Source organism: Protopterus annectens, chromosome 3.part0 (genome assembly GCF_019279795.1).
Source record: "Protopterus annectens isolate FY-2018-M chromosome 3.part0, PAN1.0, whole genome shotgun sequence".
Taxonomy (NCBI): Eukaryota; Metazoa; Chordata; order Ceratodontiformes; family Protopteridae; genus Protopterus; species Protopterus annectens.
In genome coordinates, this window is record NC_056731.1 from 1,993,550,484 (window position 1) to 1,993,577,047 (window position 26,564).

At 37.7% G+C, this 26,564-nt stretch overlaps 1 protein-coding gene across 1 annotated transcript in view; it reads right to left on the reverse strand.

Moving 5' to 3' along the window:
• The window catches only part of LOC122797239 (growth hormone-releasing hormone receptor-like), a 549,995-nt gene that overhangs the window by 138,469 nt on the left and 384,962 nt on the right, over window positions 1–26,564 (reverse strand). The window contains exon 7 of the mRNA XM_044066087.1: window positions 3,118–3,178. Coding sequence (XP_043922022.1) covers window positions 3,118–3,178 — 61 coding nt within the window. The remainder of the gene's footprint in view (window positions 1–3,117; window positions 3,179–26,564) is intronic.

Below are 26,564 nucleotides of genomic sequence, written 5' to 3' on the forward strand. Positions count from 1 at the left end.
GCCACTCTCTCCTTTATGGGCCAAGTCTTTTTGTACTTTTCAGAATGAATTCTGCACACTCTGTAATTTGGTTAAGATTGCTTTATTAGATGTTAACAATATCCAGATAATGTCTCCAATAACAGTACTGATAAATAATAAGTCTGTAGAAATTCTGGAATGCTGGATAACAGTAACAGTGCTGATAAATATATCCAGAGTTTCTGCATGTATATTCTGATTCTCCTGAATAATATCAACTCAGTCTTTTCCTCCTGAATAGTTTGGATATTTAACCTGACATCTGTACTCAGGCTTGAGTGTCTGTTCTGCAAAGACCTTTTACATATCAGTCCAAAAGATAACTTACTGACTTTACTGACTGTGTCTGAAGTATTTCCTATTATACCATGATCCAATGTAAAAAGATCCTAAATCAAAAAAATAAAACTTAAAGGATTTTCAACTGGAAACTGACTGTCTACCCTGCTTGGATTAGTTCTGAATACCTAATAGAGTTAATTGTTCTATTTGATATTAATAATATTTCAAAATAAGTTTTTATTTTTGATTTAGGACATTTTTAAGTGTGCAACTTGTACTACCATTTTCTGATTTTTTTTCTGCTTTTTAATATATAGGGATTAACTAAACATAGAGGAACTGAAAAACTTCCACACAGAGAATTTTCTTACACTGTTTTGTTTTGGATCCACTATACCTGCATAGTGAGTTGCTTGAGCCTTAGGTGATACTACAGAGATCATTTGTTTTTATCTGTTAATTACGCAAACTTATGCTGAACAGGTGCCACTCTCTCCTTTATGGGCCAAGTCTTTTTGTACTTTTCAGAATGAATTCTGCACACTCTGTAATTTGGTTAAGATTGCTTTATTAGATGTTAACAATATCCAGATAATGTCTCCAATAACAGTACTGATAAATAATAAGTCTGTAGAAATTCTGGAATGCTGCATAACAATAACAGTGCAGATAAATATATCCAGAGTTTCTGCATGTATATTCTGATTCTCCTGAATAATATCAACTCAAACAGTCTTTTCCTCCTGAATAGTTTGGATATTTAACCTGACATCTGTACTCAGGCTTGAGTGTCTGTTCTGCAAAGACCTTTTACATATCAGTCCAAAAGCTAACTTACTGACTTTACTGACTGTGTCTGAAGTATTTCCTAATAATACCAAAGCCCTGTAATGTTCTACATGCCTCTTTAGCCTTGGTTTTCAAGTCTTGTCTTGCATGTGCCTCACAGTGTCTGTCTATTCTTTATCTAGCATTCCATTGCAAGTACACATATCTTTCCCTTGAGAAAGGAACATCCTGTAGCTTTCCCTGAGAACTGTTATTTCTGCACATTTCATGCTTAGCCAGCAAAATTTTCGTTTCCTTTCCTTTCTGCTGAGCCATCTTTCCCTGAAATGAAATGCTTACATGAAAACACAAATCTGACTCAATATTTTCAGGTCTATTATTCTCTCTTAATGTACTATAGTGAACTCACTAAGAATTAAATGAAAACTCTCAGTCTAACAGCATGATAAAGCATACTTTATTGTTCATGTTTTCCAGTGTTGAAATGTACATCACACTTTAGTCATGCAACTGTCCCTTGAATCCAGGCCTAATAAAATAATTTACTCTGATACAAAGAGCATACAGCCTGCTAACCAAATATTATCAATGACACTTCAAAATAAGAAAATCCTGGAAATGAATAATTCTTAAACAGTAATTAAGAAGGCATACCTATTACTGTATTTTATATATCTATATCTATATCTGTATCTATATTGATATTTATATCTGTATCTATAGCTATATTTATATCTATATCTATAGCTATATATACAGTATATATGTACTGGAGAACACAACTTATAACCACTCCTATATCTATGGAATGAACTCCCCCTTTCAATTAATCTCAGCCAATCAATGCATATCTTGAACTGGGAACCAGATGAATTCTCCGTAGGCATCCATAACTATGAGCCTATAGGCTTGTTAGAATAGGGACCCAGAACACTACAATGGACTTCCTTATCCAGCACATTGTGTTGCTGATACAAAATGTTTTACATAGGAAATTTGGTGCTTTTTGGTTCACTGGTCTAATTGCATCTGATTTCTAAATGATATTCCTATATCATATGGATGCTGTGGATCTAATTTTCTCTAAATCAATATTGATATATTGATAAAGTGTTGATTTGTTGCTGCTTCTCTGGGTTTATTCTAATGCATTAACCTTTTAAATTAAGTACATCCTACTTAAAAGTGATTAAGCAATGAACATTTTCTCCCAACAGCAAGAGTCTGTATGTTTCAAATTTCTTTATCCTTCACTACTTCAGCTTGTACTGTAGAGCCGAAAACTGTACAAACAGCTCTCCACAAATGTCAGTTTCTCTGCTTTGTTAAACTAATACAATCTGATAATGAAGTTAGTTACTGGCTTTCATCACATCTCCATATTATTTGGTATGGGTGCCAGGCATAGAATCAACACATTAGTAATTACCACTGTTATGCAGAATCACTAATGTGTCATTCCAGAGGTTTTTCATTTACACATTGAGATTGGGATATCACAGGGTTTTCTCCTGTCCCCATGATGCAGAAATGTTGAGACTGACTAGTATATATCTAACAGTAGTGTTGAACGCACATCCACATATGTTGCAGAGGTGGTGGGGATCTCCCGTTTTGCTACTAATGTACAAATATAATTACTTATCTATATCATGTACATTTAGCTTGCATCCTAAGTATTTCTTGGATATATGAAAATCCATCCATCCATCCTCATCCCCTTTTCCCATTTTGCACATCGGGTCGGGGTGTCACTTCAGCAGTGGCAATCATCCTGAGCCAAGATTTACACCTGTCATAACTAATTTGTATTTGCATAGTTTTCTTTTGGTTGTAACTTACAAAAAAACAAAACAAAAAAAAAAAAAAAAATACAAGCTCGCTCTTCTTAGGCAATTTATAAGTAAAGCAAAATACATTTCTTAATATATCATTCCACTTATCCAGTTAACAAATAAAACCCTTTCTGTTTTTTACACATATGTAAGAAAAGGCACACTGGAATATCTTGGCACTCTGACTTACCCTGTGTTTTCCAAATATAGCTTTGTCAGTATCCAGGCAATTATGAGGACAGTTGGAGATCCTGTAAAAATATAAGTTCCACACCATTAACACAATTTGTTTACTGTTGGACATGAAATATTTTAAGTAGTATGACTATTGTGAACTTGTGTGCAAGGCTGCAGTTTATGCAGACAGAGTGATAAAAGGTATATGAAGGGGAAATACGTTCAGTAAAATTATCTTATTTAGTTATAATCACCTGTCTGCAGATATCAGTGAAATTACAGAATATTCACCTTTCAGGGAAAAAAAAACTCCTTGAATGTCAAAAGAAAACTTAAAAATGGCAGTATTTTCTTTAGAAAAACTAATACCCACAAAAATACATTTTTTACCCAAATGTACGAACTGCCTAGCAACCAATCTTCTAATCCTTCCTATGGTATATGTCCTCATTTTCAGAGGTAACTGATTTCACTGTTTGTAAACATGCATATATACATAGATGGAGAGGGGGGAGAGAGAGAAATCCATATACGTGTATAGCTATCTACATATATATATATATATATATATATATATATATATATATATATATATATATATATATATATACATACATACATATACATAGATAGAGAGAGGTCCAAAAATTCATTGAAAATGGCATCCATCAAACAGCAACTGATCGAGCGCAATTATCGATCAGCAGATCAAAAAGAAAAAAAAACAAAAGAAAAGAAGAAACCTTGTTTTTTCGGGGGGCAAGCAACCCCTGATAATAATAGATACTACTTCCAAGACTGCACTAGAGTGTCATGCCAGTGGTTTTCTGGGTTCAATAAGCTGTCATTCAAAAACTTGTCATAGAGCTTAAAATGTGAATCCTGACATCCATGTTGAGAACACCTAGGAAGTCATGATCAGAGAGACAGGGACAGTGAGCCAGTCATAATTCTTTGTAGTATGTGATGTTGTATGTTCTCCATGTGCTACAAGTTGCAGAAATATAATGTAGGAATGTGATCTCCTTTGCTGTTTTTGACTGCTGTTTTCTGGCACAATCACACAGGAAGTGGGCAGAAGCGTAATGTGTGCTTGTCTACTCTGCCATATATACTTTTTGGTGTGTGTGTGTGTGTGTGTGTGTGTGTGTGTGTGTGTGTGTGTGTGTGTGTGTGTGTGTGTGTGTGTGTGTGTGTGTGTGTGTGTGTGTGTGTGTGTGTGTGTGTGTGCGTGTGTGTGTGTGTGAAATTATGATATGTCATGAGACTGCAGCAAAAGGGTGCTGAAAGGTTTTTAAGAAAACTTACACCTTTGTTGCATCAGAAAGGTGCTTAACAAAATTTTCTTTTCCTCACATTTGGAACTTACCCAAGAATTCATTAAGATCATGTACACATCACATTAGAACTAATGTGTGTATTCATTTTAGCATTATGAGCAGCATTGCTAATCAAATATGCAAGAAGTCAAAGTACATAACATGAGTATCAGCCTCATCTTACACACAGAGCACAGTCTCTCAGCCATGTAGCCATCATAAAGTACCCAATCTATGTGTACTTATGATGTAAACAAAAGTGTGTACACAACACCACAGCTTCAGAAGCATGTTCATGAGCAATTAACTACATCAGATGGGTAAATCAGGAAAAAAATCTGTATGTGCAGAAGTTGGCATAATGGTTAAAATATTTACCTTATAAACACAAGGTGCAGGGTTTCATTCTCACATGGGGTGATTGGCTAGGCTTAAAATGGCTCACGAGCAATTAGCCTACAACTAATCTATAAGCCTATGAACCTAAAAATGCAAACTATTTGTTGGCCTCCCAGGCCAAGCACATCCACAAGGCATTCTTTAACTATGTCCACAACCTCAATGGCAATACACAATGATATAGCAAGTCTATTGTCTGATAAATTCAGCTGCAACTTTACCCCTCTCTCCCCCTCAGGTTTCCCTCAGGAAATACCATCAAATATAACTTCACCTACTATCACTAAGGAACAGCTGCTTAATGCTCTCTCTAAAGCCAAGAACACTGCATCAATGGGCCCAGATAATATTCCAGGATGCCTTCTGAATAGCATGAAACATGACCTATCAGGCCTTCTGGAATTGCTATTTAACTGTAGCCTCCAAACAGGCTTCATACCTCATGAATGGAGAACAGCAACAGTCATCCCTTTGCACAAAGGTGGGCTATCCACAGACCCTGGAAACTACAGACCCATAAGTCTCACTAGTCTCATACGCAAAGCCATAGAAAGAATTATCATGGAAATGATCATTAGTGATATAGTAAAGCTCCAGACACTGGACCCAAACCAGTTTGGTTTTGTCAAGAGCAGGTCATGCCTACTCAACCTGGTGGACTTCTTTGAGAAGGTCACCAAAGCAATGGATGAGGCAAAATGGTTCACACTGCCTACCTTGACCTGGCCAAGGTATTTGACACAATGCCTCACTGATGCATTGTTGACAAACTCAGGAGGTTAGGTACAAACCCTTATGTCCTCCAGTGGATAGCCAACTGGCTCACAGACAGGACACAGGAAGTTAGAATTGGGGAGTCTACCTCTACAAAGAGGCCAGTCACAAGTGGAGTCACTCAGGGATCAGTCCTTGGACCACTCCTTTTTGGTATTTACTCCCCTGAAGTCAAGGCCAGTGTCAGTGGTCTTTGGCTGACTATATTTACATATGATTGCAAATTAGCAGCTGTCATTGAATTCCACACTGACATGAATGTTCTCCAGGAAGGGCTGATACAGACAAACAACTGGTCTCAGAGCCATGGACTAAAACTAATGCCAAGAAATGCATAATAGTATCCTTCAGGAAGTCATTAACCTCTGATAACTATCATAATGGCAACACACCCCTTAGTGTTGACCAAGTAGTCAGGGACTTAGGGACACACATAGACAGTAATCTAGCCTTTGACCATCACGTGTCTACAGTGGTGAGGAAATCATTCTATGTTGCACAACTTATAAAGAAAGGTATGGGATCTAAGTCCAAGAAAGTCATAGTTCTGTTGTATTCGACACTCATCAGACCTATCATTGGGTACAATGCCCCCTTTGGTATGTACCTAACTAGGCACATCCAACAATTGTAACATCCACAGAGGTTCCTCAATAAAAGAATACAAGGCATAAGTAAAATGCCATATGCAGACTGCCTAAAGGCCCTACCACTGTATTCTGTCTTCTACAGGATGTTTAGGGGAGATCAATGCCTGGCATACTGGGCGTTGTCAGTCTTCATTCTAATGGACCTCCTGCATATCCACAAAAGAAGCAGCACTAGAATTACCCATTCTAAAGATTTAAACCTTGCCTGTGATATAAATAGGACCTGCTGGAGAAACAGGTATACATCCCACAGACTATCCTGTCTCTGGAACAGGCTCCCCATCCATTTGAAGCAGAGTTCCTCCCTACTCAACTAAGTACAACCTGGACAACTGGAAGGAGAACAGGAAATTCATCCCTGGTTTGGCACCAATATCTCTAATGGACGCAGGCAACCTGTAAATTGTTTATCTCCTAAACCCTGCTTGCAAATGTTTCATCTCCCAAGCCCCTGCTTACACTTATCAAGGGTATTAGAACTTGTCAGAAATTTGAAATGCATGGCTAGCCTTAAAAAAGCCCTTGTTGTCGTTAGCCTAGTAAACACCTATGGACTTATGAGTATCGAGTAGGGAAAAGTCTAGCAAAAATTGGACAATGATGTTTGATACTGTTGTATATTGCATTAAGGGAATTCCAGGACATGCAAAACATTACTGGCATTCTCAATAAAAAATAACAGTCTTTACATGTTCAGGATGAAAGAAATTGTTTTATTAAAATACGGACAGGTATGATGATTTTGTGAAGTACACACGGGCATGTCTCTTAAACTCACAATGCAGGAATAATGGACGAAGACAGATAAATTCATGCACAAAAGCAAATATTTAGGGAAAATGTGTACATACTCTTCAAATTGTTAATGTGGATACATTAACAGCTGTGGCAGTAGCATGCATGTTATGAAGGTTAGGAAATGAGTCACAAGAACAGACCGATCGCTGCTGACTGCAGTCCTCAAGAATATGACACAGAAACACAAATGTCAGGTGGAACAGCAAATAATGTATTACAATCCATAAACTGGAAAACCTGTGGAAATCCATAACTGCTGAGATGTATGTACACAACAAGTGGAGCATGTCATTACACCTGTACTATGATGGAGTTCTTAGCAGGAAACATTTATATGGAGGGAGATTATGAGTAAATGTCTGAAAAGGACTATGGCCGGTGGTGGTGCTGCGGTAGCGTTGTCGCCTCACAGTAAGACGTCCTGTTCGATTCTCAGCTAGAGCGTCTTCTGTGTGGAGACATGCGTGAATGGGCATACCTTCGTTGAAGGTTGTGTGTCAGGGCTGGCAACTCGGCATGTAAAAATCTACTGCCAATCATTAGCAGACCAGAGTCCCGCTGTGGCGACCCCTAACCGGGAAAAGCCGAAAGACACAACATGAAAGGGTTATGGTCAGTCATTATGACAGTGCAGAGTGAACTTACAGAGAACTCAGCAATGCTTTTCCAGTGTTTCAACTGCATCCAGAGCCACCTAAGCTAAGAATATTTTCTTGATTAATTGCACTTGTACTTGTTTTATACAGTGATCACTACTGTTTTTGAGAATTTGTAAAATGTTTATTTAATTTTGTGTCAGAAATAGTCATTTCTCTGTTGGCTTTTCTAGTCTGTGTACCTCCAAATCTCTTTGTAAAAGGGGGACTTAGCCAGGAGTTTAGTTGTCTGGTAGTTGTTTCTTGTCTAATCTGCAGCCATAGCTCTCAACTGTCCAGATTTTTGCAGAATGTTCAGATTTTTTTCTCATATTTGTGGTCTATTCCTCACAAAATTTGTGCTTTTCTGGCAAATCAATGAGGATTAGAGTAACTAAACAATGACATACATTTGAGATTCAGACTTCATATCCTTCAAAAATGCGTGCTAACATAAATCCTATAATTCTAGCAACTTTCTAAGTTTATAGCAGCAATATTTAAAATCTCTTCCTACTTTTTGGGCCTTTGTCCCCCCCATTATTTTAGGCTCTGTTCAGATCATACCTCTCAACCTCTTAGAGCAAGAAATCTGGACAAAGCCACAAGTAATGGGGGGACAAAGGCCTCAAAATAGGGACACTTCTTATTGCTCTTAAAAGCTTAGAAAGTTGATAGAACAACAGGTTTTGCATGAATTGTCTGAAGGATATGAAATCTGAAACGCAAATGTCTGCTATTTTCTGACTTCAGTACTCAATGATTTGCCAGAAAACACCATTTTATGCGAAACAGACAAAAATATGAGGCAAAAATCTGGACATTTTAATCTGTACAGTTGAGAGGTACCTGCACTTGAATGCTGCTTTTGTTGTGCTTTTGCATTAAGAAATTCCAGGATCAGACATCTTGTGGCAGAAGGTGTTTACCTGGGCTACATGAGTTGGGAAGCACTGCAGGAAGCTCGAATTTTAGTTGTTTATTGGCTAGAGGGCATATGAGCCAAAACTTTTATCTCTACTATAAATCAAGCAAGTCACAAGGCTGTCTGTTCATTTACAGAGAACTCGGCAATGCTTTTGAAGTGTTTCAATACATTCAGAGCTATCTAAGCTAAGCTAAGAATACTTCTGATTAACTGTATTTTTTTAATTTTGCATCAGAAATAGTAATTTCTTTGTTTCTTCATTTTTCTAGTCTGTGTGCCTGCAAATCTCTTTGCAAAAGGGTGAATTAGCCAGGAACGTAGTTGTCTGATAGTTTGTTGTTTAATCTGCACTTGACAGCTGCTTTTGCTGTGCTTTTACATTAAGAAGTTCCAGGGTCAGACATCTTGTGACAGAAGATGTTTATCTGGTTTATCCTAGCTGGGAAGCTTTGCAAGAAGCTCAAAGTGTGGTCATTTATTGGCTAGAGGGCATAGATGTCAGTTTTCAAACTTTTTTTTGTGTGTGTCGCTGCCCACTGGACCATAGTGGCCTGTATAGTTGCAAATAACTAGACAGCAAAATTTTTATATAAAGTTAGGATTAGCTCTGAAACCTGTTAAACAGTGAGGCATTGTGAAGAATAAGCTTAGAGTGGCTAACCTGTGCATTGAATAGCACTACCATATCCTAGCATTATATTACATCCTACCATTAACCCCAGAAACTAACCTAGGAGACCCGTGTTAAAACCAATCCTTGATCCTAAAATAGCAAAACCTATTATAGGACCAGACAATATGAATATACATTTCTAAATATCTCTGTGGCCCACTTGGTAGATTTGGTCATCCTAAGGCAATGTAGCAATTGTCTCATGTTCTCAGGCAGCCAGTTAATCATTAAAGAAAATAACATAGTATGTGAGAGAAGTAAATACAGAACTTCCCTGGAGACAAAAAAACTCCCATAAAAACGAGGTTGTCAGGAATATCCACACTGCATCCCTCCCACATACCATTCGCCACACACATACAGATTGCCTTATGCTGAGGTGCTTAAAAGAAACCTTCCCAAATTTCAAAGACCTCCAGAGCCACAATGCTCATCAGCAATCACTAAAGCACACACCAAAAGCAACAACAAACATCTCAAATAAGCCTACACCTAATGGTCCCTCAAGTGCAAAACCCATAAGACAAGTATATACTTTACCTAATACTCATCATTGAGAACTCCAGATGCCCCACTTACCATGGTGGACAAGGTGAAAATAACTGCAAGTTGCCTATCTGGAACCATGATCCACACCAGGTTACTGCACCCCATGTACCAATATAATTTGATCGTAGTCCATGTGAGTGTAAATGGCCTGAGACACCTCAGTGGACTATATGAAAAAAGACATAATAGATGTCTCGGAATATTTGTCACAGATAGATGTGAGCCTTGCACTGAGCAGCATTCTACCTTCACCAAGGGTGATGCCACAGTATGAACATAAAATTATTGATTTTAATATTTGGCTTAGTTTCTGGAGTCATTCCAGAGGGATCCAATATCTGTCAGCATGGTCAAAAGACCATGTTGCTTTGCCAAGGATGGGCTGCACTTGTACCCCCTATAGGATACTGAGTATAGAGATAGAGCTTTAAGGTGATCCATACACGACAATGTGTTTATACCAGGGATTCTCCTGGTAATGAACTTTTTGGGAATTCCAACTGTTGCATATGCCTGGGCAGGTACATGCTGAAGAGGGCATTATACTCAGTGATGGGTTTGATAAGGGCTGAATAAAGTGGCATTATGGCTTCCTTGGTTCTAGATTCCATGCCCTTACATATAATATAGATGACATAAAATGATCTGCTTACTACCTTGGTCACATGTTAATCAAAGGCCATATTACTATCTACATATGTTCTAAGATCTCTGACTGCCAGGTCAACTCTTGGGGTGTCTTATCAATAGAGTAATTAGCCTGGGCGGTAGTTTTAACAAAATGCTTTATAATGCATTTCTTAGCACTGAGTTTTAATCCTTGACATTGACACTAGTCATTTGTCTGTATTAGACCCTCTTATAAGATGTTTGTATCATGAGGGAACTCTCTGATAGCTACCAATGTTCAACCATTTGCAAACTTGCTCAGCCAAATGCGCTTGACATTAGCCTTTACCTCTGAGAAGTAGATGCTAAATAGGAATAGTTCTAGCTTGGAGCCCTGAGTTACCTCTATGGTAACTGGTCTCTTAGTGGGGTGGTCTCACCAATCAGGACTTCCTCGTTTCTATCTGTGAGCCAACTGGCAACCCAACAAGTTATGTAGGGGTTTATAATCAGTTTGTTGAGTGAGGTACTGTATTGAATGTCTTAGCCAGGCCCAGATAGGTGGCATACACTATTTTCCCCTTATCCCTTGGCATTGATGGCCTCCTCGAACAAGTCCATGAGGTTTAGTAGGCCTGACCTTCCCTTGACAAAATCAAACTGGCTTGAGTCCAGAGTCTGAAGGTTGCCTAGTTTTTGCTGATCATTTCCATGATAATTCCTTCCATGGTTTTGCATATTAGACTAGTCAGGCTAATGGGTCTGTAGTTTCTGGGGTCAGTTGATTTTTTTTTTCAAAGGAGACAGCTTTGTGGTCTGACCTGACTAGTGAGGTCATGATACTGGGGGGTGTGCAGCACTCTCCCACATAGGTGAGTACCTAGTCCAGTATGTTTGTAGATGTGTACACTAACCTGGTAAATGGTACTTGTGTTAATAAAGTCCAGGAATCATTGTGCCTGTGAGTCTGAGGCAATGCATGTTTCCCAGTCTATACAAGGGTAGTTAAAGTCTCCCATGAATAAGGTGTTTGGTTTAATGTGAGTGTCTCCACTAGGTCTAGGTATGAGCTATCAGATTCTTGGGACATAGAGAGTGACCTGTACCTTGCCAGGATATGATAAGGGACTTTGTCTATGGTGATTTGCACGTGGATAAACTCCAGGGAATCATCTTGTTTAACTAACCTACAGGTGTACTTGTTGTCAATGTAGATCAAGATTCCTCCCCTTTTGTCCTTGTCTGTGCAGCTGATAGTCTAAGTGTGTGGAAGGCACTGAAGCCTTGTATTCCCAGAGTACATTCTGTGGATTTAAACTATGTCTTGGTTATGGAAAGTATACCTATATTTTCTAGATTGAGGAGAGCTTGTAGGGTGCAGAGTTTTTTTTTTTTTTTGCTTAGGCTCCTAGTATTCAGCAGTAACACTTTATTTTCTATGTTAGTAGTAAGCAATGTGGTTTGTTAACCATGATCTCCTACGCTGATAAAAATTGAATCCCCTGTTACAATAGAAACTAAGCCAATTACCAAAGTCAATCATCTTTTGTTCATACTGTGGCCTCACTCTTGGTGAAGGTTGAATGATGCTCAGTGCAAGGCACATACCTGTCTGAGATACATATTCAGAGAGATCTATAATGTCTCTCTTCATATAGTCCAGGGAGGTGCATCTCAGATCATTAACATCTACATGGACTGCGACAAAATCATACTGGCACCTGTGGTGTAGTGATTTGAATGAATGTATAACTTGGATGATCCTGGCTCCAGATAAGCAACTAATAGTTATCTTCCCCTTCTTCAGTCTGGTGAGTGGAGTATCTGTGTGTTGTACCCCGGACACACCTATAACATAAGTCCTGGGTAGTGTCTTTGCTTGAGTTATAGGCTTTGCTCTTGTGGCTCCACTGAGTGTAGGAGGATATGGGGCATTTGGTATTGTTTTGGTGAGTTCTTTAGAGATTGCTGAGGATAGGCATTCCTGTTTATAGGCTTAGGAGATCTTTGAGGGTTGTGAAGATTGCATTTAAGTGCCTCAGCATAAGTTGGGCTATGTGTGTGGTGGACACTATGTGTGTTGGATGTAGAGTGTGTGTGTTCTTTACAACCTTGTTGGTATTCAAGCTTTTGACACCATTTAAATTGGATATGTGCATCTCTTGCATGTGTGTTTGCTTCTTTAGCAATTAAATTGTTTTCTGTGAGCATGAGACAATTGCTGCATTGTCTTAGGATGCCCATATCCACCAAGCCGGCTATGGAAACTTTTGGAAATTGCATATCCATGTTATCCAGACCTGTATTTGGGTGGGCTAATGTAGGTTATGGACTCGGTTTTACAGATGTCTCTTTGGGTGGTCTTTAAGTTTTGGCATTAGACTATGTTAGATTGTGCTAGGATTTGACAGTAGTGCTGCTTAATATGCATACTAGCTGCTCTAAGCTTGTCTCACCTAATGGTTTTGTTTCAGCCACACTCAATTACCAGTTTCAGTTCTAATAGCAATTTTATAGATAAAATTTATTCAAGTGCAATACTGGTTTACTGGATAGGCACTTAGTATTATAGATATATGGAAAATGAATGGTGGAAAAAGTACTTAAATATCTTGCACAACAGACAATAGCAATGAAAGAAAGGGGAGGAATAGGACTTTTGATGTCAGATTCCCATAAGGGGTAGAAACCAGGGATACAGCATTTTAAAATCACAAACGCAAAATGACTGGGAGGTTGGGGAAAATTCAAGCTGCAAAAAGCTCACTTTCCCAGAAAGGGATCCAATCAAATAAAGCCAGTATTAGAGTCCTAGTCCTAAGGTTAGAATTTCAGAAGCTTTAGCTTAATATTTCAGTGGTGGCTGTGACAGACACAAAGAACAGGGGAAAACAGTTGAAAAGTGAACAGAAAGGCACTGGAATGCAGCTTTAAGCAGGTAAATAATTAGCAGAATATATGGGTCTAGCAGCAACACTGGAATATAAACAGCTGGAAAAGTACTGAGGCATAAATCCTGGAGCAGAATCCACAATATTGTCTCTACTGCAATCCCACAACAGATTAAGGCACTGAACTATGAGAAATTTACCAGTAACACTGATTATAGAAAAAATGCTGTAATAAATGACCAAATGAGGATCACATCTGGCAGTAGTCCACAGATCTGTCACAACTGTGAATTAAATTACATATTTAAAGCCCAGACAAAGGTCACAATACAAACAGCTAATTATTATCAATAATTCTACTTATGGAGACAGAAGTGCAAGATAATGTATAAACAACACTTTTTCTTCTTCTTTCGGCTTTTCCCAGTTAGAGGTCGCCACAGTGGATCATCTGTCTGCTCATGATTGGCAGTGGAGTTTTACGGTGTCGAGTTCCCAGCCCAGCTCCCAACCTTCCACAGAAGGAACATATACGCACACACTCACACCTAGGGCCAATTTAGAGTGTCCAATCCACCTACTGCATGTCTTTGAGATGTGGGAGGAAACCGGAGCACCCGGAGGAAACCCATGCGACCACAGGGAGGACATGCAGACTCCACACAGAAGGCACCCCAGCTTAGAATCAAACTGGAGAACCTCTTGCTGTGAGGTGGCAATGCTAACCGCTGCACCACCATGGCCGCCCAATGTATAAACAACACTAAAATATTTAATTAATACTCACTCTTCCCACAACTGCAAATAAAGCTACAAGACTAAGGTCCCAGAACAAACTAAAAAGTGCAAACAGGTAACTTGGAGTTATACATGTATTATTCATTCCACAGCATGTACACAGAAGTATGCTGCTAGTATAATTATTGTTGTGAACACTTCAGGTAACACAGAGGTCACATTATCAGCATTAGCAGCCACATTGCACCATCACATTTAAAATAACAATTATAATTAAAATAAGGAAAAAACAAAGATGAAATGTATAATGGCACAAAAATTTACTATCTCTAATGCACATTTAATCTCTGTACACTCTCCTACATAATATACTTCATTAACATGTGGAGCCATTCAAGCAGCTATAAGTTTTACTTTAATGCATTTAGTTATGTCAAAAATGTTAAGGAAGAAGCACTGATGATATTATTATATGTGCAACTGATAGTTAAGTGTTTGCAAATTCAAAATTAAATTTTGAGTTTTTGGAATAGGATGGGAGCTGTCATTTATTAAAGGACATGGATGACAGGCACTGAAGTGTAATGCCAACTGTCACACAAAGGATGAAGCCAAAGAAATGTATGCATAAATCAGTGTAATGATAGAGCAACTTTGTGGGGTTCCACAAGTAAAATGTATATATATTAATGATCCATATGTTCATGTAGACAACACCTTCACAAGCTTTAAAAACTGCACCTATTGCATCGCAATGACACATTATCAATAGGAACATATTGAGCTGCATAAAAATCTAAATAAGACATGAGAATGTCAACCATGTGCTGTGCATTGTACTTGAAATGTTCATTTATGTTTCACAATACCCATAGTGTTAGAATGTGTCTATTTTTCCTGACAGAGTAAAATTGTTTGACTGTGATTATTGGAAATATGAGGATGAGAAAGGATGTGAGTGTAGAAACAACTGTCTGCAAGACAAGAGTTAATGATAACAGTCGTGCATTATTTAATTCTATTACCTTTATATGAGCAGGGGTGAATTGTGGCTCTGACGGCTGGGCTTCAGTCCCTGCAGTAAAAGAAGACCCTCCCAATGAAATATTTGTTCAAAAAAGTAAAATAACAAAAATAATTATTTTTATTTTATTTTACTTTTTCTGCTGAGCTTGCAACTAAATTCTCGTTACTTCACATGAGCAGAGTTCCAAGATCATCCAAAAAAAAAAAATTGTCTGGGCTGCTCATTAAAACAGCCTGGCATTGCAAGGCTCTTCCTGTCTAATCCAGAAGGCAAAACCAAGGCTCAGAAAGCAGCTCACTGGGCTGCTGTGTAAAGTGGCAAGAAGCTGTTTCCATTGGCTCAGGCTGCCTCAGGTGACCAAGAGAGCCTGGCTAAAAGTAGTGAAAACAGGAAGTTAGGTGGGTGGAATTTAAGTAAACTGGCACACCGAAGAAATCAAAGTGGGTGTACTTCAAGTAAATAGGAGCCTGGGGAGTCATTTTGTTTTAAATTAATTATTCTATTGTATTTACTTTTGTTTAATTTTTTATGTTCTGCTTATTCAGGAAGGCAACAACAGGTAAGGATTTTTTTATTTTATGTGTGTGTTTGTGTGTGTGTGTGTGTGTGTGTGTGTGTGTGTGTGTGTGTGTGTGTGTGTGTGTGTGTGTGTGTGTGTGTGTGCACGCACATGCATGTGTGTGTCTCTGTGTAAGGGGTATTGATGCTCTCAACTGTCCCTGAGTTTGCAGAATGTGTCTCATTGTTGGACTGTTCAATAACTTCAATCACGTTTGTGGATTTTTTTTTGGGGGGGGGGGTAAACTAAGGATATGGTCTGCAACTAGTAGTAAATACAAGTCTTCATCATCCTGAAGTATTTTATTTACTAAGGAAGAAAGCACTAATTCTGAAGTCTGTAACTCCTTTCCTTCTATTTTTTCTAAAGTACACTGGAACAAGCTTTTGGAATGTTTTATTTTCACTTGGTTACTCTGCACTGCATAACAATGTGAAATTCAAGATAGCAGCTATACCGTTACAAAATAACAGACAGAAAGAAAACATAATATGCAACTGATTCAGTAGCTAAAATAAACAAAAAAATAGATACAAAATAATATGATTTAAATATATAAAGTGAAGTACCAAACTGCCAGAGCCACGGATGTCGAAACAATATTTTAATGTTGAAATCCACAAGTAAACACAGAAATCAATCCCAAACACATAAAAGCTTGATTACAAAAATTGCGTTTTCGTCTTATACAAACTGACTTCTTCAGATACCCTCCATCAAGTAAATCAACCTTTATATAGAGTTCTTAAAAAAACAATTACCCAATCAATGCAGTCACAGAGTTAAAAAGTTAATTATAAATTAGTATTGCCTCCTGCCCATGTATTCGAAAAACCATTTCTTTCATTGTTCAACCTGTTAATGTTTATTATTATGATAAAGACCTGATTCACATGAATGCTAGAATAAATGTTAAAAAATTATTTTGGAATAATAAATATTATCTTAAAAATAATTGTAAAAAAGATTATGAAAAATCAGTTTTAGGTATTATAAATGAACACATTGAAAATCATTTATATAGTGTTAGCCTGCAATCTACTGGTTAAAATAATAAATACACTAAAACACAAAGAATGTTCATATTTTTCCTGCTCTTAACTTTAAAAGTGGCATAATGGAGATAAAATCATTTAGACCAGGGGGATTAGTTGCGTCAAGGGGGATTTGCCACCATAACTCCCTGAACTCCAACCTTTCTTCCCATGGTCCGCCTCTCACATCCTTCTTAACCTGTTCTAACACCATGAACTGGAATTTAGCTTTATGGCAAACTAAGGTGTGTTTATACAGTGCATTGGTTTCTTTTTTTACAGAAATCTCATATTTATGTTCGCATATCCTTCTCTTTAAAACTCTTTCAGTTTTACCTACGTAAAAAGCATTGCATTCTAAGCATAGTCCTAAGTAAACCACACCTTTAGTTTCACAATTATAATAATCTATACTTGTGATCCATTTCTGCCTACTTTCCAAAAAGATTTTTTCTTTATCTATTATATTACTACAATGGCCACAGTGTCCACATTTAAAGGTGCCTTTCCTAATTTTATTAGATGTTACGGAACCTTTATATTCCAACATGTTTTTGAAGGATTGTGAATTTTTATAAACTACTTTAACATTCTTATTTAATTTTTCCTGGTCCAAATCAGTTAAACTAATAAATTTATTCCATTCTCTTTCAATAACTTGTTTAGTAACAATTTTGTTAAAAGCATTGTATTCTAGGACTAAAGCATGACTATAGTCCATGTCTTTAGGGGTGGATTTATTTATGTCTATTACTTTTAAACCACCAATATTTTTATTAGAGTTTCTATTACCTAGGATAGGTTTAAATTTATTTACTCTCCCTTTCATAACTTCTTCATATATTTTATTGATAAAATCCTGGGGGTAACCTCTTTCCAAAAACATTTTATTTAATAAATTACACTCTTCTTTAAAATCAGCATCTAGGGTGGTCATACGACTACCTCGGACATACTGTCCCTTCACAATATTCTTTTTACAATAGTAGGTATGTGCACTTTTAAAATGTAAAAATGAATTACAAAAAGTAGATTTCCTGTATATTTTGGATTCAAATCTGTCATTTCTTTTATAAATTTCCACATCCAATAATTGTAATTTTTCTGTTGAAACGTGAAAGGTAAATTTTAAAAAAAGGGTTGTTTCCCCCAGGTAAACTTTAAATTCCTCTAACTGCTCAATACTCCCAGACCATAGAATAACTATGTCATCCAAAAATCTTCGATAAAGTCTCCAACAAGAAGAAAATCTGGAACCAAGAACAAATGTCTCTTCCCACTTAGCCAATACTAAATTGGCATAAGTGGGGGCACAAGCAGTGCCCATAGCAACACCCTTGGTTTGCTTGTAAAATTCACCACAAAAATTTAGGAAGTTATGTTTGAGAACCAAATCCATTAATGATACACACAAAATTTTGTCATTGTGGCCTATATTGTCTTCCTGAAATACAGCCTCCTCAAACATTTCCATTCCTTCTATGTGGGGGATGCATGAAAATAGATCCACTATGTCAATGGTCACAAACAATATATTTTCATATAAAACCTCATTATTAATAACTTCAAGAAGGTCCCAAGAATCTTTTAAAATAGATTCCTTCTTGATCCAGGAATTTTTCAGTGTATTGTCCACAAACTTAGCCAAACTATGTGTTTTTGAGCCACAAGCTGAAACAATAGGCCTTAGGGGGGGATCAATCTCACTTTTGTGAATCTTGGGAATTCTGAAGATAGAAGGGATCCTAGGTTTATCAGTTTTAAAAAATCAAATTTTTTTTATCAAATAACCCTTCAAAAAACATATCTTTTAAACAAATATCAATTTTGTTATAAGCAATATTCATTTCATTAATAGATACATTGGTGTACCCTTCCTCATTAAATACAATTTAATTCATTTTCCCTTCATATAATATATTATCCATGATAACTATTCCTCCCCCTTTATCGGGTTTCAATATTCTAATCTTGTGGTTGTCCCTCAGATTTTGTAAAATATTCATTTCGTTGTTGGTTAAATTAGGCTGAAATCCAAACTTATTGTATCTGTATCTTAATTCTTTTTCCATAGTTTTTTTCTAAATTACTCAGTTGTGGATGTAATGGTGGATTAAATGTGGCTCTTCTTTTGAGTTGTTTATCCAAAGTATCCACCTCAGGTGTTAGCAATAAATTTAAATTAATCTTTCTAAAAAACAATTTTAAATCTAATATTGACTGTGTAAGTGCACCCTTTTTATAGGGTATATATTTAAAACCATTTTCAAGCAGGCTAAAATGTTCTTTTTCAATTATAATACCACTAAAATTATAAATGCTAAAATCATTAAAAATGTGTTTAACACCATTAACTGTGATGTCATTACCATCTGTGACACCTCTGGCTGGGGGTTGTGGTGGTATATCCACCCTCTTTAATATTTCCCCCTTCCCGTTCTCCAAGAAAAATTTCTTTCCTGATAACCAGGTTTATTCATTAGTCTTTCTGATCTTCTGGGGGGGGGGATTCTTCAAAACTACATTCTTCTTCCTGATAGTGGTTAACATCCTCTGAATTTCCCTGTTTATCATTAAACATTTTGTTTCCATAAAGGTGTTTTAAATAACCAGGGGCCCGGGGTTTGGGGTATACTGTTCCATTTTTGTATTCTTCTGTATCTCTTTCCAACTTTTTAAATTTTCTTTGAATAGTTCCCCACACCTTTCATCAATCTCACCCTTAATCTTAAAATATTTATCCTTCTCTTCTCTTATAGTGAAAATCAGGTCTACCTTAATGCATTTATCCAACTCAGTTATTCCTTTTTGTAGTGCATCTTGTACCCTGTGATTTTCTTGAATCATGAGCCTTAACATATCCAACCCACAATTATTGAAAAGTTCTGTTAACTCTTTATAAAAAACAGACCCCTCAAGCACATTGTTCGGAAATTTAAAAACCCTCAGTCCCTTTGGGACTATCCCCCTACAAACACACTCATTTAAATACTCATTTTCTATTTCTAAAGTTCGGTATTTTAACATTAATTTATACAAATTATCCAATTTGACTCTATAAGAATCAGTCACTGTTGGTTGCCCATTAGGTACATTTTGTTTAAAGGAATATTTTTGTAGTAACCAGTCTTTAATGTCTTTAGGCTGTGAATGAATCTCATTGTCATTACAAACAGTACCTGGAACCATCCTGTTGGAAAAGATGTTTTTTTGACCTGCTGGGATAGTTCCTCTTAGGTCGCTACTCCTCTCTTTGTTATTTACACCCTCACAAAGAATTCTTGGCGTGTTTGCGGCATTAAAAGAGCCCTCACCGTCTTTATTTTGATCTTTCGATCCGGTAAAACTTCTCGTCTGTTCACGATGAATGCCTAGTCCTTTCAACGCTTCCTGGACTTCCGCATTGTGAACGCGTACGTTGTTGCATAGTCCAACCAGCGATTGAGTTAAGGGTGTCAGCAGGTCCACTAGCTCAGTAAGCTGCCCAATCAGCTTTCTAGATTGTCCCAGTTCATCCGCCCCTTTTCCTTCAGGAGGGTCCAGTCTCTCCATGGCAGTGAATCCAGAAAATAAACCACGAAATCGAAAAGGATGTTTGGCACACAAAAAAAACAAGAAACAAAGTGAAGTACCAAACTGCCAGAGCCACGGATGTCGAAACAATATTTTAATGTTGAAATCCACAAGGAAACACAGAAATTAATCCCAAACACATAAACACTTGATTACAAAAATTGTGTTTTCGTCTTATACAAACTGACTTCTTCAGATACCCGCCATCAAGTAAATCAACTTTCATATACAGTTCTTAAAAAAACAATTACCCAATCAATGCAGTCACAGAGTTAAAAAGTTAATTATAAATTAGTATTGCCTCCTGCTCATGTATTCGAAAAACCATTTCTTTCATAGTTCAACCTGTTAATGTTTATTATTATGATAAAGACCTGATTCACATGAATGCTAGAATAAATGTTAAAAAATTATTTTGGAATAATAAATATTATCTTAAAAATAATTGTAAAAAAGATTATAAAAAATCAGTTTTAGGTATTATAAATTAACGCATTGAAAATCATTTATATAGTGTTAGCCTGCCATCTACTGGTTAAAATAATAAATACACTAAAACACAAAGAATGTTCATATTTTTCCTGCTCTTAACTTTAAAAGTGGCATAATGGAGATAAAATTATTTAGACCAGGGGGATTAGTTCCGTCAAGGGAGATTTGCCACCATAACTCCCTGAACTCCAACCTTTCTTCCCATGGTCCGCCTCTCACATCCTTCTTAACCTGTTCTAACACCATGAACTGGAATTTAGCTTTATGGCAAACTAAGGTGTGTTTATACAGTGCATTGGTTTATTTTTTTACGGAAATCTCATATTTATGTTCGTATATCCTTCTCTTTAAAACTCTTTCAGTTTTACCTACGTAAAAAGCATTGCATTCTAAGCATAGTCCTAAGTAAACCACACCTTTAGTTTCACAATTATAATAATCTATACTTGTGATCCATTTCTGCCTACTTTCCAAAAAGATTCTTTCTTTATCTATTATATTACTACAGTGGCCACAGTGCCCACATTTAAAGGTACATTTCCTAATTTTATTAGATGTTACGGAACCTTTATATTCCAACATGTTTTTGAAGGATTGTGAATTTTTATAAACTACTTTAACATTCTTATTTAATTTTTCCTGGTCCAAATCAGTTAAACTAATAAATTTATTCCATTCTCTTTCAATAACTTGTTTAGTAACAATTTTGTTAAAAGCATTGTATTCTAGGACTAAAGCATGACTATAGTCCATGTCTTTAGGGGTGGATTTATTTATGTCTATTACTTTTAAACCACCAATATTTTTGTTAGAGTTTCTATTTCCTAGGATAGGTTTAAATTTATTTACTCTCCCTTTCATAACTTCTTCATATATTTTATTGATAAAATCCTGGGGGTAACCTCTTTTCAAAAACATTTTATTTAATAAATTACACTCTTCTTTAAAATCAGCATCTAGGGTGGTCATACGACTACCTCGGACATACTGTCCCTTCACAATATTCTTTTTACAATAGTAGGTATGTGCACTTTTAAAATGTAAAAATGAATTACAGAAATTAGATTTCCTGTATATTTTGGATTCAAATCTGTCATTTCTTTTATAAATTTCCACATCCAAAAATTGTAATTTTTCTGTTGAAACATGAAAGGTAAATTTTTAAAAAAGGGTTGTTTCCCCCAGGTAAACTTTAAATTCCTCTAACTGCTCAATACTTCCAGACCATAGAATAACTATGTTATCCAAAAATCTTCGATAAAGTCTCCAACAAGAAGAAAATCTGGAACCAAGAACAAATGTCTCTTCCCACTTAGCCAATACTAAATTGGCATAAGTGGGGGCACAAGCAACATGTCTGTGTGTAAGGGGTATTGATGCTCTCAACTGTCCCTGAGTTTGCAGAATGTGTCTCATTGCTGGACTGTTCAATAACTTCAGTCACGTTTGTGGATTTTTTTTGGGGGGGGGTTAAACTAAGGATATGGTCTGCAACTAGTAGTAAATACAAGTCTTCATCATCCTGAAGTATTTTATTTACTAAGGAAGAAAGCACTAATTCTGAAGTCTGTAACTCCTTTCCTTCTATTTTTTCTAAAGTACACTGGAATAAGCTTTTGGAATGTTTTATTTTCACTTGGTTACTCTGCACTGCATCACAATTTGAAATTCAAGATAGCAGCTAAACCGTTACAAAATAACAGACAGAAAGAAAACATAATATGTAACTGATTCAGTAGCTAAAATAAACAAAAAAAATAGATACAAAATAATATGATTTAAATATATATTTTCAATGTACAGTAGTTACAGGTCAAGCAGAACATTTGCAAATTCTACTGATTTAAGTAACTTTGTATTGAATACCAGAAGACAAATTACACATCAGGACTTGTAAACAACTTTAACTCAAAAGCAAACCCAAAGGTCTTAAATCATATACTATCAAGTTCATAATAAGCAATTAGTTCAGAATTCAAAAGTCAATGCACTTAATTAAAACAATCAAAACAGTAATCTAACAAACACACGTCTGTTGAAGTTGAAGTTAGGTGAACCAGCTTGGGGTGCTATATTATACAGTCTTCCTCAGGTTCTGACTGTATAATTCTGTCACTATTTAAACAGTAAATAATGCTAGATTCAACATTTCAGGCTTAAGAGTCTTCAGAAAAAGCATGTAACCAGAAGGTACTGAACCAATATCCAAATCAAAAACAAAAAAATCTGTCACAGTTTGTCAAGACACACTTTACTGAAACCTTCATCCATTTTAGTGTATAGGGACTTCATCAGAGTGCTATGACTAAATTGGCAACATAATTTGTATAAAATATATGGCAATAATTGCCAAGCTAGTGAATAAATAATGAATCATGTAACTACCCAATGGTAATTGCTGCTAATAACTATAAAAAGTAAAGCAATGCTGTAGAAAAAATACATTTCAATAAAAACATTAAATAGGTTTATAGATTCATAGGTAGGTACTAGGCTATCTGCCTGAGGGCATTTATAAGCCTAGCCAGAGTGTGTCGGCTTTCGCCACCCCATTGATTAATTAATTGAGCCTGTCAAGCAGAGCCAATGAAATGATCCCAGGGGTGTATTTTCTGTTACCCATCCACTCATCAAGGCTTCTCTTGAAGAGTGTTAGTGAGGGGCTCTGCCTAATGTAGTTAGGAATTTTGTTCCAAAGCATGGGGAGTCTCTGTGACAGGAATCTATCCCTCCACCATGTTCTATTTATTGTTGTGGCAAGGTTTAGCTCACTAGAGCACGTGGCTTGCAGTGACTTGGATTTCTTTAGGTGGAGCATGTCCATCAATTCTGAGTTGGACATGGCTTTGTAAGTCAGGCAGAGATCACCTCTGAGTAAGCGATATGCCACTGAGTACAGCCAGAGTTTTTTCAGTCGGGCTGCATAGGACATATGTTTGAGGCCAGTGATCCTCTTGGTGAGGTGCTTTTGTGGTATTTCCAGCTGTTGGAAGTGTCTTGTGAGGTACATCCCAAATGGGGCATTGTACTCTATGATGGGTCTGATGAGTGATGAGTAGAGGGACACTATAACCTCTATTTCTTGATGCGAACCCCTTAGTAATTAGATGGGCCACATAGAAGGATTTCCTAACTACTTTGGCAATATGATTGTCAAAGGAGAGATTACTATCTACCTGGGTCCTCAGATCTCTTATTACCTCTTCTGTATTAAGGGGACTGCTGCCTATGTGGTAATTCGTGGGTGTTTTGTTTTTCCCAAATGGGATGACTATGCATTTTTTGGCATTTAGCTTGAGGCCATGACTTTGACACCTGGTGTCTGTCTCAATAAGGCCTTTTTGAACGGTGCCTGTGTCAGCCGGAGAGTCAATTATGGCTCCCAGTTTGCAGTCATCGGCAAACTTGGTTAGCCACAGTCCTCCTGTGTTTGCCTGTATTTCTGAGAAATATATGCCGAACAGTAGGGGTCCCAGAACCGAGCCTTGTGGGATACCACTTGTGACTGGTTTAGAGTCAGACCTGGAGCCCGCTATTCTTACCGTGTGAGTTCTGTCTGTAAGCCAGTTGGCAACCCATCTTTTGACATAGGGGTTTATGTTCAGGCTGGTGAGTTTTTCTATAATACCTGAGTGAGGAATGGTGTTGAATGCCTTGGCGAGATCAAGGTAGGCTGTGTGAACCTCCTTTCCCTCGTCTATGGCCTTGGTGACTGTCTTGAAGAAGTCAACCAGGCTTAGTAGGCATGATCTGCCCTTAAAAAAGCCGAACTGGGTCTGGTCAAGTGTTTGGAGGTTCCCAATGTCTTTGCTAATGAGTTCCATGCTGATGCGCTCCATAGCCTTGCAGACCAGGCTAGTCAGGCTTATGGGGCGATAGTTACCAGCGTCAGTTGTGGCCCCTCCTTTGTGGAGCGGAATAACTTTTGCTGTGCTCCATTCTATGGGCATGTAGCCTGTGGAGAGGCTGAGGTTGAACAGCGTGTTTAGGTGGGGGGTTAGTTCGTTCTGTAGTCCAGGCAAGACGCAGCATGGGGCACCATCTGGCCCCATTGATGCTGTGTTTTTGGCTTTCGAAAGGGCTGTTTTCACCAGTGCTTCTGTGATTTCCCGGACTCTACACTTTTCCGGTATTGTTGTGGGCCCTTTTGAAGGTGAGAGGGAGGTGAAGTTTGCACTGCATCTATCTGCCAGGATGTTGGCAATATCAGTAGGTTCAGTGTATTTTGTGCTATTTTGCACTAGCTCAGAGCATATCTGTGAGTTGCCACTTAGATTCTTGGCATAGCTAAAGAAGGCTTTGTGGTTATCTTTCGAATCCTTGGCTATTTTTCTTTCGAAGTTAGCCTTGGATGACTTTATGAGGGACCTTAGTTTCTTACTGATACTGATCAGGGATGTCTTTCCTTCTTGGGATTTGCTTTTTTTCCTGAACTAGTTTCCTCCTTCTGTTGTATAACCTGTTTATGGCAGGGGTCCACCAGACTGGTTTCCTTCTCTTAGGGGAATGAGTCTTGGTTTTGCTAGGGATGGCATGATCCATGCATCCTTGTAGGTGCTCATAGAGTGCAATTGTAAAGGATTCTACATCTTGGGCAGTGTTATCCTTTAGCGTGGGGGCTGTGAAACTTACCACCTCTGCCTTAAGTAAGGTGAAGTTTGCTTTAGAAAAGTTTTTCACTGTGGTTTTCTTGGCTGGGGGTGGTGGTGGGGTGTGGACATCCAGGGTGATTAGTTTATGGTCTGACCTAACCAGTGACGGGTTGACCTTCGGTACGGAACACCTGTCACCCATGTTGGTGATGACCATGTCCAATATGTTGTGACCTCTGGTAGAGGAGTTTACCAGCTGATCCAGGGCATTTGAGTTGATAAATTCCAGGAAGCGCTGAGCCTGGGAGTTTATACTCAAGTAGTTTTCCCAGTTAATGGTAGGGTAATTGAAATCGCCCAATATCAGGGTGTTCAGTAGGACCTTCATATTTTCCAGTGTCTCCAGAAAGGCAGAGTGGTGGTCCTGGGTCATGGAGGGTGATCTGAAGCAGGCCACAATTTGCAGTGCAGATTTGCCCAATGCTACTTGCACATGGATGATCTCAGAGGTATCATGCTGTGCCACTAACCTGGAGGTGTGGGTATCCTTGATGAATATGGGTACACCCCCTCCTTTTGTGTTTTGGTCCGTGTTCTGTGACCGAAATGTGTGGTATGAGTTGTAGCCCAGTAGTGCTGGAGTGCTCTCTGGAGCCTTGAACCAGGTTTCAGTTACTGCACAGTTGTCGACATTCTCCATACTTAGGAGTGCTTCGAGTGCATGCATTTTGAGATTTAAACTCCTGGCGTTGAGTAGCATAACCCTCATTTTTTTACTTGTGCTGTTTACGGTGGTGGGTTTGAATTTTGAGCCTTGCCTAAAAAAGGCACTATGGGGCAGCAAGAGCCTTGGTCAGTATTTGAAAGCCAAGGGGTGACAGGTGCAAGCCGTCTCTTGCAAAGCAACGTGGCTTGTCAAGCATGTCATCCCAGGCTGACAGACACTGGATCCCCTTTGAATGACACCAGAAGCGTAGCCAATTGTTGAAATTGATCATTTTTTCTTTATACTGAGGTATCATTCTTGGTGAGGGCAGGATGCTTCTCAGGGTCAGGGTCATACTCACCTGGGCTACATGATCAGAGAGCTCTTCCATGTCTCTTTTCATATAGTCCAGGGAGGTACGTCTCAGGTCATTCACACCAACATGAACAATGACAGAGTCATATTTGTACTTGTTCTGGAGTGACCTGAGTGCTTGTGTTATGTGGCAGATTCT